Source organism: Hippichthys cyanospilos, chromosome 12, assembly GCF_059441005.1.
Source record: "Hippichthys cyanospilos isolate Australia breed blue-spotted pipefish chromosome 12, RoL_Hcya_1.0, whole genome shotgun sequence".
NCBI lineage: Eukaryota > Metazoa > Chordata > Actinopteri > Syngnathiformes > Syngnathidae > Hippichthys > Hippichthys cyanospilos.
In genome coordinates, this window is record NC_142380.1 from 18,489,758 (window position 1) to 18,506,219 (window position 16,462).

At 40.9% G+C, this 16,462-nt stretch overlaps 1 protein-coding gene across 7 annotated transcripts in view; it reads left to right on the forward strand.

The window, feature by feature from the left end:
* Window positions 1–16,462, forward strand: part of LOC148415208 (voltage-gated inwardly rectifying potassium channel KCNH6-like) — a 71,093-nt gene that overhangs the window by 33,439 nt on the left and 21,192 nt on the right. For 6 of the 7 annotated variants that reach the window (XR_015867417.1, XM_088429037.1, XM_088429040.1 and 3 more), the window contains 4 exons: window positions 2,384–2,503; window positions 7,158–7,330; window positions 11,830–11,968; window positions 16,232–16,363. Coding sequence is in view for 6 of the 7 variants with exons in the window: in XM_088429037.1 (XP_088285163.1) it covers window positions 2,384–2,503; window positions 7,158–7,330; window positions 11,830–11,968; window positions 16,232–16,363 (564 nt within the window). In the remaining variant the exon portion in view is untranslated. The remainder of the gene's footprint in view (window positions 1–2,383; window positions 2,504–7,157; window positions 7,331–11,829; window positions 11,969–16,231; window positions 16,364–16,462) is intronic. The other variant, XM_088429038.1, reaches the window with a different exon arrangement.

The following is a 16,462-nucleotide window of genomic DNA, read 5'->3' on the forward strand; positions in this document are numbered from 1 at the left end:
GAGATAATTACGCAAGCCAAAATCAGTACGAGTGGAAAACCAGACAAAAAGGATCAAGAGGGAGACACTTGAAATGATCTCCACTTGTAAAGCCAGTCCGTTTTTGAGGGTTTTCTAATTGTTACCACTGAACTGCACCTGTTGTTGATTCCATGAACACCAATACAGCTGAAATTGATTAACCAGGCCCTCAGCTGCTCAACCAACCAGAAAATTATCAGACAAACAATTAGTTGCCCAAATTAATGCCCAATAAAAAAAGTGTTCCTTTAATTTTTGTGAGCAGTGTATTAATATATATATATATATATATATATATATATATATATATATATATATATATATATATATATATATATATATATATATACAGTCGGCCCCCGGCTTACGAACACCCTGATTTACGAACAATTCGCCTTACGAGCGTGGATCACGGAGATTTTTGTCCCCCACTTACGAACAACCTTTCGCCTTACGAGCAATCCGACATGACAGCCATCGAGTATGTAAAAATGCTCTCGCTTAATTGCGTCAATAAATTCAGCAGTTGTGTCACTAAAATCATCAGTAGATACTTGTGGCAGCAACGTGAACGCTATTGCTCTTACAACGTCACACTGACTGTCTCACTCACGGTGTCTAAATATAATTACCATTTAAGTGTAGTGTTTGTACAGCTAAAGGGAAAAACAGCTGACATGAAATTAAATGTGCCGATTGCAGGACAAAGAATTGTCATTGGTTTAAATGTGTGGTTTTTTTTAAAATTTATTGTCAATACATTCCAACCGTTTAAAAAAAAAGTGCGAATAATTATCAGTCAGTTACGGAGATGCGAATATGCTATTGGTCGATTAAGGTCACCCGGTCTCACTCACGGAGATGCTATTGGCCGGCGTCACACGTCAATCACAGAAATGCCGATATGCTATTGGCCGAACGCCTTTATCTAGCTTGATGGCACAGGATGGAAGGAAGTAGAGAAAATGAGTGAAAAACGGGATGTTGTGAAGACTTTGCAAACTTTATCTGTTAGACATAGCTTCTAAAATTACTAGCAGCGGTAAAGGAAGAAATAAGAGGATGATGTTTTAGTATCTCCGTGATTTGCACCCTGACTGAAAGAGTTACTGTAACACTGTAAGACCAATAGCATATCAAAGTCACCGTTGACTCTGAGCGTTGGATTCTGCCCCCCTCTGCTTACACCCAGCTCAAGTCTCGTCGTTCCAAAGGTAAAAGTCATTTTTCCATTGTATTTGTTATTTAACGCAAGTGTACAGTAGATTATGTCACTCAATTTTAATATATGTATACAGTGTGATGTTTTTACCTAAGACTTCTGTGCGCGTTGCACGCATTCACGAATTAACATGGGTTTGGATTGCCCGCTATACGAGCAATTCGAGCTACGCTCCCACTTACGTCACTAGAATGCTGGTTTGCTATTTGTCGGCGTCACAACTCCCTAAGATCGGTCCCTAAGATAGTCCGTGTCGCGGTTTCCAAAACGGTTTAACGTTAAAGCTTTGTTCATCTGTGAGTGCTTACAAAAACTTATTTACAGTGTAGTGCTTAATTCAAACTTGGGTCAAAATTGGTCAGCCATGGGTCCCAAGATTGCTAGTGATGTCAAAGAAACAAGTAAGAAGATGATTTTTATAGAAACTAAGCTGGAGATAATCAAGAAATATGAAGAAGGCGAAGCTAAGGTAGCCCACCCTCACTATGGAATATGGCCATAACAAGCTCTCTCTGTACATATATATGTGTGTGTGTGTGTGTGTATATATATATATATATATATATATATATATATATATATATATATATATATATATATATATATATATATATATATATATACTGTATATATATATATATATATATATATATATATATATATATATATATATATATATATATATATATATATATATATATATATATATATATATCAAAATGCATTTCAAAGCGTTAAACTTTTTTTTTAACTTTTATTCTCTCTTGGAATAATGCAAGAGAGGCGCGCTCATGGTAAACAAAACGTTGAGCGACGTTGATATAACTTTCTTGAATGCTCAAATGAAAAGCGTTACATTACGAGGAGAAATAAGACTCTTTCAGGAAAGACATCCTGGAACCAACAACGAATTATATTTAGATTATTTGCTTGTTCAGAGGTGAGGTACAACATGTTTAACCATTTTACATAATGTACTGCCTGTTGGCACGCTTGCCGCTGACATCTATCTGTCAGTTCATCTGGTTTTCTGTTCAGTGTCATGCTAAAGGGTCACAATATCGTTATTTTCACCTTTCAGTTGTCACTTTTTTTTTTATTTTGGGGGTGGTTTAATTGCATTTTTTATATGATCCGCAGATGGCCCCCAGTTTATTGGACGCAAAAGGAGATGTTTTTATGACACTTCCTCCAGGAGAAATCCTACCTCCATGCAAACTAATCGGCAGAACCCAACATGTCACTGATAAAGTAACTCAGGTTAGAGGAAAATGCTTTTTCATTCTTAGTCTTGATGCACTACCTCAAATATTTATTGAACAATGCACTTTGATGAACGTTATGGTAAAATAATAACGGTGGTTGCTAGAGGTTTACCTGACAAAATACATCTGCATAACACGCTATGAAACAATCTTTCAATGTTTCACAGGGAGCCATACAATCTATAATTTAAAAACACACTAAATTAATTTTAATTCTAATAATCAATCCATTCATTATCCATTATATCTGACAATTATTTCTTCACAAGCTATTCCTATAAACAATGGAAACAAAATTGAGAACTGCAAATCGCTGTTTGAGCTTAATTTCCACATAATTCACTGTATTAATTTGTCAATCATCTCATTGTTTCGACATTATTTGTGACAATCTGCCTCTGGTTATAACTGCTGTAAGTGTGCATATTAACATACTAATGTGCTAGTCTTATTCTGACACCGATATCTTGATTTTTGCATGCAAAACTATAGCTCCTCAACCAAGCTGATTGGTTAACTCCAAGATGTGAGTAAATAATGACAGAGGAGACAAAAAAGGGGAGGGGGAGGAAACAGTAGTGAGAGAGGGAGTTGGTATTCATCTGTAAACAGAGGGATTTGTGAGAACCACTAAAATCGGCAAAGAGAATACACGCTTGCAGAAATATTGCTGACTGCATTTGGAAAAAAAATGGATGCAATATTTGTCTAAATTTTTATCTACATCTTGCAAGTACCTTTAAGGGAATAACAAATTAGGATCCTGGCTACTTTTGGTTCATCATGCTGCAAAACTAAGGACCAAAGACCGCATACTCATGGGTTTATATACATGACATCTGTGATGTAGCATTGTTTTGGACCTATTGGAGGAGTACTGAAGGCAGAATTAGTTTGACAAGGAGTCACCGTAAAATAATCAAGGGACTATAACCGAGCTTGCAAAAGAGTTGAGTGGAGTACTTTAAAATGCACAAAAAATGTTCTTAAATGTTGGACTTGGAAGATCCTGGACTTGAATCTTGTTGTAAGTGAACAGCACTGGGGTTGATGTAGGTCAAAATATGTATTTAAAAAATGATTTAAAGATGAAGCCATTTTGACATGCACAAGAACATGTCGCTTTAAAGAAGAGGACTTCTGAGACTGACAACAGAACAAGCGGATTAAAACGATCTTGCTGCAGAGACCATGTCATCAGTCAGTGTCACGGAGAATAATGCTTCTCAGGATGGCATGTCAACTTTGGGAACTGAGCGCAAAAACACCAGGGTAAAAAGAGCTGTACGTATATCTTCTATAGTTGCTCATGAGGTAAGCATCAGTACGTGATTCAGTAATTAATAGAAAATACGTTTTTAATTTGGTATCTTATGACAAGGTCATTGGTGATCTGCATTAATGTGTTCACATGGTTGACTGTGCAATTCAACAAATATAAGTGTTATAAGTGAAACCCGATTTGATCACCTTCAGAAATACTTCCAATTTGCCCTACTTTGTACATTCTGAATTCATGCTGTTTCGTGTACAGTTGGATCTAACCTTTTTTTGTCCCCGCCCTTCACCTTTGCTGTGGATTCTGGTGTCAGATCCCAGTGGAGTTAGTACCCACTAATGATTAATTGCACCATTCACAGCTCCTGCCCTAAGGTCTATGTACAGTATGTTTGAATCCCACAATAGCACAATGTCCCAGTTTTCTTGGTGTGAATGTGTACATGTTCATCTGTAATACCGAATTAATGCTCCTCTTTGTGTAAAGCACTCTCACCTACAGTATAATTAAATTCCCTTTAGTGGCAGCAGTCTATTACAGGCCACTCTTGTGCAAGTTATATGCCACATGTGTTCGTATTAATTGCACATGAAGAATATTTAGAATTGCTAACTTTACACTTAATCGTTTTATACGATAAAGTATACATTACAAAACTTAATTATCATGCAGTTGTTTTTAGCATTGTGTGTGTTTGCTTGTGTGTGCGTGTGTGCGTGTGTGTGTGTGTATGTGTGTGTGTGTGTGTGTGTGTGGGGGGGGGGGGTTAACTAACATATCAATAAGCTATAAATCTTAAGTTAAATGTAGTCCCTATTTGGGTGACAATACTTCATTCATTTGCTGTTTGGAGGCAAGTGAGTTCATATGCAACACCGAACAGCTAGTTTTGCTTCTACTTGGTAATACTAGTATACAGTGGTTTGCTACCTTTGCGCCCTTCCTAATGTATTTTGTGTATGTGTGTCAGTGTCTATAAGACAGTGGTAAGATGTACTGTAACACTAATGTAGGTGTAACAAAAGAGGTCAAGGTAGGGGAAGGACTGTGTCAGGGATCAGCTCTGAGCCCCTTCTTGTATGCTATGGTGATGACAGACTGACATATGAGGTTAAAGAGGAATCTCCATGCAATGTTTGCAGGTGATATTGTGATCAGTAATGAGAGTAGACAAACATGTGGAGGAGAAGCTGGAATGGTGGAGTTTGCCCTGGAAAATTGGAATGAGCAGTTTTCCCCAACCCCCGGTCCGCGGACCGGTACTGGTCCGTAGATCAACTGGTACCGGGCCGCGTGGGCTGCACCCGAAATAATGTTTTGGAGATGATTTAGTTTAATGGTATGTGCACACCAAACGCGAAAGAGGTGAATAAGCGGAGAATTTTGTACTTGTAGTCAAAGGAGTTCGTGTGACTGGACAAGAATGCATGTCGGTTGATGCGATGGATGCGAATGGAGGGACGCGAATGGCTGCGCACAGTCACGAGAAGCGAAATTTTTGCCTTTCGCGTGAAGTTAACGTTTTCTGCATTTCGCATCGCGATAGCCAATCAACGTCGGGAACATTCAACGGCTCACACAGAGGGCAGGAATGAATCATGGAGGCCGCTTTGCGGTCACCGGGAGCGATCCAACAGAGCCAGCTGAGCTTTCAATACAAAACAGAGCCAAGCAAGAGCACTCACCTGGCTTGTAGAAAGGCGGAAGCGAGAACTTGGGACAATTGATATGTGCAGTGTTTGCTTCACTGAACAGCAGTTGAATCGTAGTTACTGTGCCAGTCTAACGATAGCGCAGCATTGTCTCAGCACCCCCCCCCCCCCTCCCACCGCGTCCACAGTATTACTGTTGTTGATATTACATACATAGTGAGATAGTGAGAAGAATGATGTGGCTTTTAGAGCTGATCTTTATTCCAGCCGCTTCACACTCGGTTGCGAACTGCTCCAGTGAGAATTGGAGGTCACAGCCTGAATAATGCAACAACACCACATTAAATAGCAGAGATGCAATGTTGAGACTCCCAAACCGGACTCCCACAACGCTTTGGCTGCACCTAGAAGTAGAACAAGGTAGTCCCTGGAGGGAGCGCTTTCCAGCACACCCTCCAGGTACTTTCAAGGTACTCTGAACTGCTGGTGCATAAGCACAAACCACAGTAAGGACCTGCCCCCCCACCTGAAGGCAGAGGGAAACTACCCTTTCATCTTCTGGGGTAAACCACAATGTACAGGTGATGAGCTGGGGGGAAATAAGAATGCTCACACCTGTTCTGCGCCTCCCACGGCAGACAACTCCAGAGTGGAAGAGAATCCATGAGAAGGGGGACACACACTGACGCTGGTAATGGCCCGGCCGAGCCCCATGGGTGTCGGCCACTAGGCACTTGTCTGTGAGCTGCACCTCCAGGTCTGGCTCCAGAAGGGGCCTCCGGTGACACGCGTCTGGGCACGGGAAACCTGTCTGCATTAATTTTATTCATCATAGAATATGAACCGTGCTTAGTCTGGCCCCTCACCTAGGACCTGTTTGTCAGGGGTGACCATACCAGGGGCATAAAGCCCCAGACAACTTAGCTCCTCGGATGATTGGGACAAGCAAACCCTTCCACCACGATAAGGTGACATCCCACACTAGGGCAAAATTCAATTTGTAAAATCTCAGACTGAGACCTGGATAAGACCTAAAGCTTTCTTTATAAGTGAGTGTGGGATGGTTGGGCTCCAACAGTCCTCCCCATATCTGCTCAAAGTCTTCTAGGGTGGATATAGCATAAGTTGTCTGAGGCTTCATGCACTTGGTAATTTCATTCAGAGGAAACAAATCTAGGTTATCCTAGGTTAGGGACCAGACAATGCATGCCTCAGAAAACCCCGGATGACAAATACATACATCCATTTTCTAGAGCCGCTTATCTTCAAAAGGGTCACAGGCTTGCTTGTGTCTATCCCAGCTGACTTCGGGTACTAGACGGGGGACACACTTAACCGGTTGCCAGCCAATTTCAGGCTACACAGAGACAAACCACCATCCACACATCCAATTACATTTGAGGACAATTTAGTGTGTCCAATACACCTGCCATGCATGTTTTTAGAGTGTGGCAGGAAGCTGGAGTGCCCGGAGGGCACCCATGCACGCTCAGGGAGAACATGCAAACTCCACACAAGAAGACCTGAGCCAGCTGGATTTTAACTCAGGTCCCTTAACTCTGAGACGGACGTGTTAACCAGTGTTCCACTGAGCCGCCCCATGACAAATACAATTGATGGATACCATTTCCTCTGATGATTTAATTGTGAAAATAAAAGGCTTAGTGGGAAATAATGTACTGACACACTGCCACATCACCCATCCATCTCTACTCTAGGTACTATCTCTGGGTGCTGATGTGTTACCAGAATACAAGTTGCAGACTCCCCGGATCCAAAAGTGGACCATCCTCCATTACAGTCCATTCAAAGCTGTTTGGGACTGGGTCATTCTGCTCCTAGTGATTTACACTGCAATATTCACTCCTTACTCAGCTACATTTTTACTGAGGTAATGTATGTGAACAACCAGACTATTTTCTTATTTAGATCATGGTGTGTTTGCATCATTTGAAATTGTATCAAGATCTTTTCTAGTGTGTAAACTCAATATCTATGTTCAATTGCTTTTCTTATTAACGGTCACAGATGAGCTGATGAACACATACGGACGAAAATGATTCACACTCATACTCATGCTTTTTTTGTCTTTTTATTCTTTTGTGGATACCCTTTTTCATATGCTCCACTGTTGTACTTTAAAATGTAGTTGCATAGAATTTTTATTTGACAGCTGTAAACTTGCTTAAAAATTAACCTATTGGTCTTGAAAGTCAATACATTATGGCACACAAATGCATTCAGATTCTGTAGAGAAATGGTCCTTCCAGAGTCATTACCCTCAAATGCCGCGTTCAGATGGAGCGCAATGGAGGCGAAAAAGTGGACGGTTTTGTATTGTAGTCAATGGAGTTCGCGCGATGACACGTAGGGCGACACGATGGAGCAACGCGAGACGCTGTGCGGCACGTAATTTCGCCTGTCGCGTGAAGTTAAAAAATCTGAACTTTTGGCGCGTGTCGCGTCGCGGCAGGCAATCAGCTTCGCGACAGTCCTACCTCACGCATTCAGCTCCCTGCTCAAAACGAAACAACATGGAGGAGAAGCTAATAATAGCCGTCTCGGAGCACCCAGAGCTATACAATACATTTAGCCAGCTGTGCAGAGACCGAAGCAAGCGGGAGCAGACTTGGCGTGTGGTCAACGAGAAGACTGGTATACCTGGTATGTACTGAATTATCATTTTAGCAAAATTTATAGGCATGTATCGTAGCTACGATAGCACAGGTTCAGTAGATAGTGTCGACAACTTTATTGCGATGTTGAAATTGTTTTTCTCATCAGCAGACCAATGGAAATGGAAGTCATTGCGGGACACATATTTACGCAAGAAAAAGAAAGAAAGGGATAATTAAAAAAAAGCGGACCTGGAGCGACTCAGACAAAACAATGGAAGTACTCTGCGGTTCTGTCTTTTCTCGAGCCCTACGTGTCCCTGTGGAATACTAGTACCAACATGGAGCAAGGAGACGAAGACAGAACCGCAGAGGACAGCGGTACAGCTGCCGCTAGTGATTTCTATTCTGCTGCACCATCGCCAGCATCAAGTGGGAGGGCAGGTACGTCACTGTGCCCACACAACTGTGTTTTTACACACACATACTGTATTTATTCGTATCTCAAATTATTACAGATGATCCACAACCACAGTTGGAACAGGAGGGAACTTCTGACTCTCTTGCCTGTACTCAAGAGTTGATGCCTGGAGGTATGTACTGTAATTATGTTCCACAAGATACAGACATGCACAGGCATATTTTCCACTCTTTCCTCCAAATATCCTGATGTGTTTGATGCATTTTATTAAGCAGGTGCAACATATGTACACATCCACAAAGTAAAGCTACTGTAAATAGCATTTGTGTACACTGTACACAATTGTTTTTTACTTGTCATTGTGACTAATGCACATTTTATGCTTATACGTTTGTAATTTGATACATATTTTACAAACCCCTTATATGTTGTTTGTATTCAGGAAAGAAAAGGAAACGATCCACCGGAAGAACTGAACAAGATATCAATGACACAATGCTTCAATATTTGAAGCAGAGAGTTAATTTTCTTCCAGCTCCATCTCTACTGCAAACCAATGATGAAGACGAGCTCTTCATGAGAAGCCTGGTTCCTGCCTTGTATTTCGCGCGTACATCTTTGTGCATGCACAAAGTTTTACTTTACATTTAGAACAAATTCCACAGTAAATACTCTGGGTGGCAATCTTTTCAGGGCAAGAATCAGGGTTTAATTTCGACAGGACAACATATGCTATATATATTTTTTTTGCTATTAGTTTTTTTTGTTGTCCTTTACATTAAAACACTTGAGGTAATATCATTATGCATGTGTGTGCGCCTTACTTTATGCCTCAATTGATATTCTAGTCATGTTCTAAGCTCAGGGGAGTCATTAATTTCAGCATTTATCATTATTATTTACTTGCTAAATGCATTGTACCTCACAATGTAATCGTATTCAAACCTATAATCTTATGGGGAAAATATTAATACAAACAATATGGTGTCATACATGCACAGACAATATTTTTTTTATTCTATTCTAATATACAGTACTTTATTAATCCATTGTGAGGGTTCCCTCATGGAATTTGAGCATTTTTATATGTTTTATATACATAACATTTAATTGTATGCATATGTTTATATACAAAGATAAATCTGGTGCATAGTATTGCTGAAATATTGCTTCTTGATATATGTGGGTGGAATCTTGCCATGGGACCATTCCCTCTGCTGAGAAGAAAGAGGTGGAGACCTCCATAACCCTCATAGCTTCTTTTGATGGGTTGTTCGAAGCTCCTCTTCCAAGAGATGGCAGTGATTCTTCCTCCTCAGCCTGGATGCCTCCTGCAGATGCCTGGGCAGTTTTCCACAAAAAGTTGTGCAGAAGACATGTAGTCTTTACACACTTCTCTGCAACTTCTACACACACCACCATGGCATGCCTGTACATCCTCCACTGTGCGGAAAGGATGCCAAAGGCATTCTCTACCACCAGACGAGCTCTGGAGAGATGGTAATTGAACACCCGGCGTGGTGTTGGGAGGATGCGCCCTGGGAACGGCCTCATTAAATGTCGCTGGAGTGGAAATGCCTCATCTGCAACAAAAACATGTGGCTGGACTCCAAGTTTGGACAGCTCCTGGTAATAGTCGGCCCTCAGGCAGGTGCAGAGTTCCAGTGCGCAGTGCCTGACCAAAGGCTGAGTTGGCCAATATCCCGCCATCGCTGGTTCTTCCATAACCCCCAACATCAATCACTTGGAAGCATTTGTCAGCATCTACAACAACCAAAAGAACCAATGAGTAGGTTCCTATGTAATTATAGAACTGGAAAGCCTGGCAGGGGCAGGGGCTTTGATGACAACATGTTTCCCATCCAGTGCTCCACAGCAAAGAGGAAAATTCTATCGGTCCTCAAATCTTTCTGCAATGGAACTCCACTCCTCTGTAGTGGGAACAGCCATGAATTCACCAACAAGGCAGTCCCAAATTGCTGTTGCCACATCAGGAACAATCATGAACACAGTAGAAACCCCTACACGGAAACTGTTGGCAATGGTCATGTAGGTGTCACCTGTGGCAAGGTATCTGCAATACATAAAACAGTAAATGTACCACTTACATTGAAGTTGACAACTATCACCGTTCGTTGACTTAATTATTTTATCACCATGACGTCATTGTTAGATAAACTATTTAGCCCGTTTCATTGACTTTTGTTTGTTCATCATAGCATCATGGCGTATATGCGTTTCAACATAGTTTAGATACTTTAACTAGTGCTGTAAACAGGATTGGTCCGACTCCACAAAAAACAACTTGCCACTCACCAGAGACAAATGGACCGGCGTTCCGCAGCGCAAATGGAATGCCTGAAATTGATGTCCGTGCGAGTGACACTTGAGCAAATGTGAGCCAACAGGTCGTCGAATTGGGCAACAGTCAACCTCATATAGCGCTGGAAACGGTAGTCATCCAGACGCAATTCAAGGACGAGACGATGTATTCACCTAGTTGTTCCCACATCTGGATGGTTTTATGAATCCACACACGACAGCGTTTGGCACGTTTCTACCAAAGCCAGTACAGCGCAAAGGTATCAACAACGTCATCCTCCATAGCTGTTTTTTGCAAAACAGGATTGTTGGATTGTTGCGTCAGCAAAGCCCCTCCCCTAGCACGACAATGTCGAGTGACAAAAGTGAACTTCATCTTGACCTCGCGACAAAACGCTTCCCCTCAAGCGTAAACTACACGGGTTGTCGCGTTCCATCTGAACGCAGCAAAAGAACGACTTGTCGCCTGAACCACTTGTCGCCGGAAACGCTTGATGCCAGAACCACAAATGCACTAATAAGACGGAGAAGTGAACAGATCATGAATTTAGTGCGAACTGGATTGAAAAGTCCTTCTTGCTGGGACTCAACAATATGAACCATTTTTCCACTCTTGGCTAAAACGGTTATTTAAATTAATAATTTGATGAAGGGATATAATTTTACTACTTCAAATAATAGCTTAAGTGAGGTATTAACTATGATTTTCAAAGTGTTATTCTTCAATCTCAAATTCCAATGGTTAATTTGATGGACAGAAAGTCAAACGTTGAGTAGATTAGACCTACCTGCATTTTATAGATGAAGTACATTGTGTGGAGTAAGCAGCAACTCATTACGGGGAAACATCCCCTCACAAACTTTTGATTTCAACATGTTATTAAACATAGATAGACTGAAATTCTTCATCATCGAGGTGTTATAATATTTTGACCAAAGCAGAGTCATTTTTCTGAAGGTACCATGTAATTATTTTAATTAATGAATAAAATATAATATTTCTGTTTAAATTATGTTTCTCTGTCACCCTAGCGACCAAGAGGAAGCAGCCATGCAATCATGTGGTTACTCTTGCTCTCCGCTCAATGTTGTGGATCTTATTGTAGATATCATGTTCATTGTTGATATCATAATCAACTTCAGGACCACCTATGTTAACTGCAACGATGAGGTGAGTAATTATACTGGTAGGAATTCACCATTTTGTCATATGATCTCAAATATTTCATTCAACCATTGAGCATTGAAATTACAGACAAGCCATTAAATGGAACTAATTTCCCAAGTCAAAATTTAAGGTTTCTCAATCACCTTTGGTAGGTTCTTTTATCTGAAATCCTCACTATGCTATTAGTAATTACCAGAAGATTACAGGATATCTATTGAACAATTTATTTTTACCGTATGCCAGAAAGATGGCGTGCATAGCTGTGAAGCCTTATTCTGATGAATCCGGAATAAGGTCCTCCACAAAATGGTTCCTACTCTTACGATAAATGGACTTTCACCTATATAGCGCTTTTCTACCTAAGGTACTCAAAGCGCTTTACACTAACTAGTCATTTACTTACTGTGTACTTGCTCAAGTACACTTAGACATGGTCTTGGCGGTCGGGGGCTCGAATCCACGGCCTTTCGGCTGGGAGACGACCACTCTACCACAAAGCCATGTCGCCCCCTGTCGCTCACCCACGCTGGCTTATCCATATTACTATGTGTGATTTTATGGGGCTTAACTGGTTCCAACTAGATGATATTAATAGGAAGATGCAGAGCAAGGAACGGTCACAATAACACACGGATGGGAAATCCAGGTCCAGAAAGTAAAAACCCTACCACCGTTTGGTTTTAGCCACAGGTGCTTCTAATCGCCTTGCAGTCAAATGAGCTCGACAACTTACCTGTTAAGTGAAAGCACATGTGGCTAAAGCCAAACTGTGGCAGAGGTTTTACTTTTTGAACCTGATCTTCCTTTTCCTGCAGTAACATTATCGCCTAGCTCAAGTCACCAATCTAATCATGCAGTATATGTGCTTAAACGGCCTAATCTAGCCATCCAGACCTTAAGGGTAACTCATAAAAAAACCTAAAGCAAGGAATGGAACATAATAGCATGCATAAGATACAAACAAAGGAAAGCAACAGTTGAAGATACAAACATGCCTATTGCTACTCCTGTGGAAATTAGTAACATAAAATTATATCCCATTGTAATAAGAATTTTGATTGTCAATGTTTTTGCCAGTCATCTCTCCACCGCTCTTTAATATTGTCATATGATCTCAAACATTGGATGCAATCTTTGAGAACTGAAATTATTGAAAACCCATCTAATAAAATGAATTTCCAGGTTAACAGGCTTAGTCACAAAATATTTAAGTTGTATTATGATTTCATTGAAATAAAAAATATTCAAGCACTTAGTTCAAAACAAATTATTTTACAACACTCAACATGTCTTTCAAAAATGTTTTCTCCCATTAGATGTGGAATGTAAATACAATACATTTCTCTCCATTGCTTTAATGAAAACCTTCTACAGTGTTCTCTACCCAATCCAGTCATGCAGTATTCAATTCCAAAAGGAAATAACAATGTAACAATTTTGCTAGTTTTACAATAATTTGGACAATTCATTCAGCTGGGCTAGGTTTATCAACACCTGTCTCATTGATTGTTGCAATACAAACCTATACCAGGTTTTATAATGGAGGATTTGCGGTGATCATTACTCTCATTTGCCTGTGCCTGTGAAGCATAATTTTTGACTGGTACGCGTACTTATGAACCAATGGTCGTCCATCAGGCGTAATTTTTTTTTTGCATCAAAATATGAATCATTGTCCATTTACTCTTTTATTCAGCAACACTTGACTGCTTAGGAAAATCTTAGACAACTCTTTCCGCGATGTCTGTTTTGATCTCACAGGTCAAAGTAAAAAAGCGGACTTTAATACGAAAATTGACAAAGTTAAATCAGTGGTTTCGATATGAGAACATGATGACAGATGTTACATGTATTGCAATGCTTATACTCAGCTTCACAAAAAGAATGGACTGCATAAACCCTCTAGAAACACAAATTTCAAAAAAGCCTTTTGGTGCAAGAAGAGAGGGTAGGTGTCATATGAAAGATAAAGGCATCAAAAATGAGACAAGGCCATGATAGCACTTAAGAAAATTGTTCGATGGATGGCAGACAAAGATGTGACCCTCTATAAATTCAAAAGTCTCTTCAATCGTATGCATGATCTTGTTGTGATTTAAATGTTCTTAATCAAGCCATTGACTATGATTCATATTTCACTGCACATGAACTACTGGATAGTTTAACAAAAAGCACAGAAAAGCTAACCAAGGATAAAATGATAAAAACTCCACTTGTGACTATATACCATATGAGATTCAAACGCTTTATAAATCTATAGATGTTTGATAAATTGTGTATGCCAATTCTAAGTGAAATTGCTAAACAACAGCTGGATGCGTCTCTTTACATTAGAAGAGCTTAAAGCTGCCATCTGTACACTTTCTAATTGGAAAGCTTGTCGTCCTGATGGACTTGGTATAAAGTTATATAAGATTCAAAATGATAAACTTGCCCCTCTGTTGCTTCGAATGAGAAATCATTCGGTAAAATAAGGCACGCTTCCTGAGACAGTGATCCCTCGCTACATCGCGCCTCCACTATCGCACCCTCAGTGCATCGCAGATTTTTTGCGGGCGGTTAAAAAAAAAAAAGCTTTTTTGCAGAGACGCGCTGTGAAGTGCCAGACAGATCAGTTCACTATAAATGCAATTGCAACAAGCATGCCTAGGATGTCGACCTACAGCAGTACACATATTTACCTAAATCCTAAATTATTAAACTTACAATAACTGCACTGTTATCCCTTCCCATCCCTTTGGCTGTCGTCTCACGGAGAGCACAGTTGTATTAGCGGTGCCCGTAAGTCTAATTAGAGTGAAGCCCGTGGCTGACCAAACATGATAACAATCAGAGTTTACACTTGGAATACCAATTTATTACAAAAGAAATTTAGGTAAGAGATTTACAATGCTCCGGTGCAGCACTGTTCTTCCTTCACGGCTACCTACCAGCATCTGTGAGTTTAGCGCCACCATCACTGAATGAGAGCAGAAGTTGTAATCTACTTTTGCCCCAACTCCTGCCCTCATTGGTCGATGGTCGCGCCGGGAGCCAATCGCGTGTCTTGTCGGTCTCCCTCATAAAACTCAGAAACGCTGTTAGGTAGACACGAAGGAAGAGCAGGAAAGAGCAGCGCTGCACCAGAGTGTTGTAAACCTCTTGCCGAGATGACCAAGCTTCTCACCCTATCTCTAAGGAAGAGTTCATACATCCTGCGGAGGAAACTTGTTTCAATCGCTTGTTTCGGGATCTCATATTTTGGGTCACGACGCACACCTCGTGACCATAGGTGAGGGCAGTAATGTAGATTCACTGATAATCAAGAGCTGTCAGAGATGCCCATGCAATGTTGTAAAGGAGTGACAACCAAGACAACCCTACAACATCCAGAGCCTTTCGGAACACCGAGCTGATCTCATTCACCCCCGGGAGCTTGCCACCAAGAGTTTTTTTGACCACCTTCAGCCCCAGAGATAGGAGGAACCACCTCAGAATTTCAAGACTCTGCTTTCTTGGAGGAAGACTGATACAGTGGAATTGAGGAGGTCTTCGAATTATTCTGCCCACCGGTTCACAACATCCCGAGTAGAGGGCACAGTGCCCTATCTCCACTGTACACGGTGTTATATATGCACTGCTTCCCCCTTCTGAGATGCCGGCTGGCGTACCAGAATTTTCTCAAAGCCACCTAGTACCCTTTCCATGGCCTCACCGAACTCCTCCCAGACCCGAGTTTTTGTCTCAGTGACCGCCGAAGATGCACTCCACTTGTCAGTCGGTATCAGTTTTCTGCCTCTGGCATACCACCGGCCGCAAAGGCCTGATAGGACTCCTTAAACATGACAGGTTCCTTTAAAGCCTGTATTCTGGGATCGGCAGAGGCACGACCCCCTAATGGCCACAGCTTTAATAAGCAGCCCCAACAATGCAGGCGTCTCAGAGTATCATCCAGTTGAACTCAATGTCTGCTGCTTTCACCTGGACGTAAGAACAATAATTCAGGAGGTGGGAATTGTAATTTGAAATCTCAACAGATTAATTTGGGTGATAATGATTCTTTGGCCTCAAATTTAAGACAAAATTCCTTTTGAGCTTATCATTTATATAAACACACACAAACTCACGTATTCTGTTTATCTTGCCAGTATTCAATACATAAATTAATGATTCGTTGATTATGTCGTGAAGCAAACTTGTTTAACATAGCAAACATTGAACAACATATACTATGTTATACTTGGTTTTCATCCAAAGTGAATTAAAATAAATCCTTCATGTTTTCAGGTGGTGAGCCAATCTGCACGAATAGCAGTGCACTACTTCAAGGGCTGGTTCCTCATCGACATGGTTGCAGCTATTCCCTTTGACCTCCTTATCTACCGCTCAGGAGAGGAGGTGGTTAGGGGAGAGGGAGAGGTAGGGTGGAGGGAGGGTAAGAAAAGGATATGGATAGGGAAGAATTGGTGTCGGGGATTAAAAATGTCTAAAATAAAGATGGGATCAGAAGTAAGCTGT